The 3,850-nt window shown below is 52.4% G+C and overlaps 1 protein-coding gene across 1 annotated transcript in view; it reads left to right on the forward strand.

Annotated features, from left to right (window-relative positions):
• Positions 1-424: 424 nt before the first annotated feature.
• LOC105537717 (gamma-glutamyltransferase 5-like) overlaps positions 425-3,850 on the forward strand; it is a gene marked incomplete at its 5' end in the record, with an annotated part of 30,671 nt that continues 27,245 nt past the window's right edge. Inside the window, 2 exon segments of the mRNA XM_011977353.1 lie at positions 425-450; positions 1,073-1,162. Coding sequence (XP_011832743.1) covers positions 425-450; positions 1,073-1,162 — 116 coding nt within the window.

Below are 3,850 nucleotides of genomic sequence, written 5' to 3' on the forward strand. Positions count from 1 at the left end.
TGGGAAACAGCATGTCCCCTCCCCTACTGTAGAGTTTCTGGATGTGACCCAGAGTGTGCTGGGCCTCTGTAGGATGTGCTGGGTGTAGCCATGTGATTCAGGGTGGGAGGTGCATGGGATCATCTGCTCTGAGCCAGGTAAGGCCTGGACAGGACTGGGGCAGCCCTCGAAGAAGCCAAGTCTGATGGGAGAATAAGCATGGGTAGAGAGGGGACACGGTCACCAGGGCTGTGTGTCACCTGTTCTTGCTGCTTGGTCTGCCCTGGGAGTGAGAACAGAGGTGAAGGCTGCTGCGGACCCTCTTTGGCTTCCTGCAAGCAGGTGTTCACGTGGGGAGCAAGGCGGTTGGGGGAAAAACTGGTCTCTGAGGTGTTGAGTGGTTTTTTTATGTCATTGTCCTTTTTCTGTCTGCTGTCCCCAACAGCTGTGCTGTACCAGCCCATTGACCAAGTAAGTCACTCAGAGCATCCTGGTCCTACGCACCAGTGTTAAGGCCCCTGAAGGGCCAGAGAGGGCTTAGAAGTTTCTCAGAAGACTGAGCCTGGTGTGGGAGGGCACCAGAGTCACTGAGAACAGACCATTTGAAAAGTCAGGCAGAGGGATCCTGGGCCCTGAGTGTGCCTCCCTGGCCTGTGGTAACCATGCCAACAGGGCCAGGGCCTCAATGGAGCTTAGCTACTGAGCTTGGCATTAGGCCAATTGCTCTCTTGGTGGAGGCAGGAACGTCCTGCTTCCCCAACCCCTGTCTTTTGGTCTCCAGGATCCTTGGAGCAGCTGCAGGGTGGGTAGAGGGGTGTCTCTCCCGGCTGTTTGGTGAGATGAGCCTCCACCTGGCTGCCTCTGCCAGGAGAAAAGAGTAAAGACTGAAGCAGGGAGAAAAGCCAGCTGGGGCCCTTTTAGAGTCAACCCTGCTGCTCCGATTCTAATTTTCAGTTCAGATTTTGCAGGCATGAGTGTGGGTCCCTGAGGGCCTGCCCTTTGAATTCTTTCGGTAAGGACTGAGCATTCCCCAGGGGCTTCTCACCGATCCCTGGAAACACATCCCTCAATTCACCAGCTCATCCCTTTCCAGGACCTGCTGAAGCACACACCTGTGGACCACCCAGACTGCCTGCTGCTACAGGATGCCCTCCGCATCTCCCAGGACTTCTGTCTGGCATCAGTGAGGACATTGATCCCACTGGACTGCAGTCACAATGGACTCCCAAGGGGCAGGTAAGCTCAGGGCCCAGCAAGGCCTCACACTCAGGTTGAGGAGCCCAGGGTGGACCAGATCCTCCAATGATACAGGCATCACTCTGTGCCCCTTGTCTCTGCAACCCTGATACCCCATTCCCAGCCAAGGAGACGTCTTCAGTCCTTGGTCACCCTGATTTGATTCCCTGTGGCATTCTGGGCCCTAGGCTGAGAGCTTTAAGCCCAGTGTCTCAATAATCCTCCTAAGAATCCAGTGAGCCAGGAGAGGACACAGGCCCGGAGAATCTCTCCAGGTCTGCCACAGAGTCTTTGAGCTGTGTCAGAGCTGGATTCCTTACCTGGTTCTGGCTGTCTGGAGGTGCCAGACATTGTCCCCTGCACCAGGGAAGTCGGACTGTGAATACCTCATTCTTGAATGCAGACATCTGCCTCTGGCCAGTGTGATGCCATCAGGGTGACCTGGGTGGCTAAGGGAGCAGGACATCTCAGCCACTTTAGATCAGCCTTCATGAGCAAGAGCCAGGAAGGGAGCCCCACAGAGGGAAAGGCTGGTACTAGAGGTGGCCAAGGCCATCCAGGTTGCTGGAACATTCCACATGGACTCCTGGATGTCAAACAGCAGTTTCCCTAGGGACCCTTCTTGATGCAAGGGTGGGGGTTAGCCCAGTGAGGGGAAGCAACACTCAGCATTAGAGGCACAATTCACCCCTGTGTGTCGGCAGCCTGGCCCAGATCAAAGGCTGCATGACTGATAGAGGTTGTTAAGTGGCCCTTAGGAGTGAAGACTGCCTGGGTTCATGCTCATTTGTTACATTTGCGAGCGTGGGGCAGGTCTGGAGAGTGTCTGATGGTGCATAAGGAGCTGTTTCTGTGCAGTTGTTGGTTCTGGTTTGCAAAACCATGGAATGCCAGTAGTTGTTTTGGTCTGGGGATATCTGAAAAATCTCTGGAAGACTTCGAGTAGCATCGGTTGTAGGTCATCTTAACTGTACACTTTCAATACACACACCTACATATTGCAGTTTACGTAGGTCACACAGTGTGTCATGGAGACAGGAAAGACTGGGACAGATGGTCACTGGCCCATGGGAGCCCCCCTAACTCTGAGGGTGGCTGAGGGGAAACTCTGGAAATCCTCATGGAGTAGAAACCATCCAGAGCCCAGGTGAGCGGCATCTGTAGACCCCAGGACACTTCAGCATCCCGGCAAAAGGCAGCCTGGGGTCTCCCATTCCCTGGGTGTATTTTTTTTTAATGTATCTATCATATATGAATTTGGGTTTGGTATTTGGCTCCCTCATTGTGTCTGTTCTGTATTTTTGTGTTAATGCGAATACCATATTGTTTGGATCACTATAGCTCTTCTATGTCATTTTTAATCAGGGAGCATAATACATCCATGTACTTTGTATTTCCCAGTGCTGAGATTGCTGGATGACATAGTAGTTGTATTTTTTCATTTGAGGAGGAACTGCTGACTATTGCTCATAGTGTGTACACCAATTTACATTCCCACCAGTAGTGTCAAAGAGTTTCCCTCTCTGCAAATCTACACTGTTGATTGCCGTTTCAAAATTCTGTTTTTGTTTTTGGCAACATACATCTTATGTGGATGGGGACACTCTCTTAGTGTGGCTTTGCTTTAAATTTTTTTGATGATTAGTGATGTGGACAAGCTTTTCCTTTACCTGTTAGTTCATTTCCTGCCTTCTTTTCAGCAATTTCTATAGGTTCTTTGCCCAAGTTTTGTTGGATTATTTGGTTTTTGTATTTTCTTACTCTGTATTAGTTTCTGGTATATGTCAGATGAATACCTTCAGCGATATAATTCCTTATACTCACTGCCTTGCAGCATCCTCTGCTCATTCTCTCTTCTGCTCAATGACCACTGCCTGTGACCCATTCTTCTCCCTCCCCAGGGCAGGGCCCCGACCTCCTGCCTCCCATGTTTCCTTATACTCATGGAGGCCTGGCCCAGTGCGGGGCCAGCCACATGGCACAATGTCCAGACAGGCCAGTTGGCATGGAAAATGGCATCTGGGGTCTCTGAGTTGATTATTGAATGCAGACTCACCCCGCTCACAACCAGTCAGCACCACTGCCACCCAAGCAAACCACCCGGGAGCCTGGAAGTTGCTCTGCCCACCTGTTGCCATGGGCACAGACACATACCACAGGGAGGACTGACAACAGACCCAGGCCGTCTGCCCCTGGTGCCCAAGGATGACATTCAGGGACCTGAGGATCACTCCAGCCCACCCACCACAACCTGTGTCCTTGTAGGCTCCCACAGGGCCTGAGGACAGACTAATCCCTCCCAAAGAACCCCCACCCCACAAGTGCCCAAGTACTCCATCCAGGGACCTGGGGATAGACCTGCCCTTCCTGCCAATTCTGGCACATGCTTGTACCAGCAGGGGTCCTAACAACAGGCCAGACCACCTGCTGCCAGCATCCAAGCCTGCCATCTTGGAGCCTGGGATCACCCTGCTCTACCCATGAGCACCATCGGGGGCCCCAGGGCAGGTTCATCCCACCTGGCATATGTATGCATGAACTAGAAATGTGTTTGCCTGCCGGGTGCAGTGGCTCATGCCTATAATCCCAGCACTTTGGGAGGCCAAGGCGGGTGGATCACCTGAGGTCACGAGTT

The sequence above is a fragment of the Mandrillus leucophaeus genome, unplaced genomic scaffold, assembly GCF_000951045.1.
Source record: "Mandrillus leucophaeus isolate KB7577 unplaced genomic scaffold, Mleu.le_1.0 Scaffold1797, whole genome shotgun sequence".
NCBI classification, from domain to species: Eukaryota; Metazoa; Chordata; class Mammalia; order Primates; family Cercopithecidae; genus Mandrillus; species Mandrillus leucophaeus.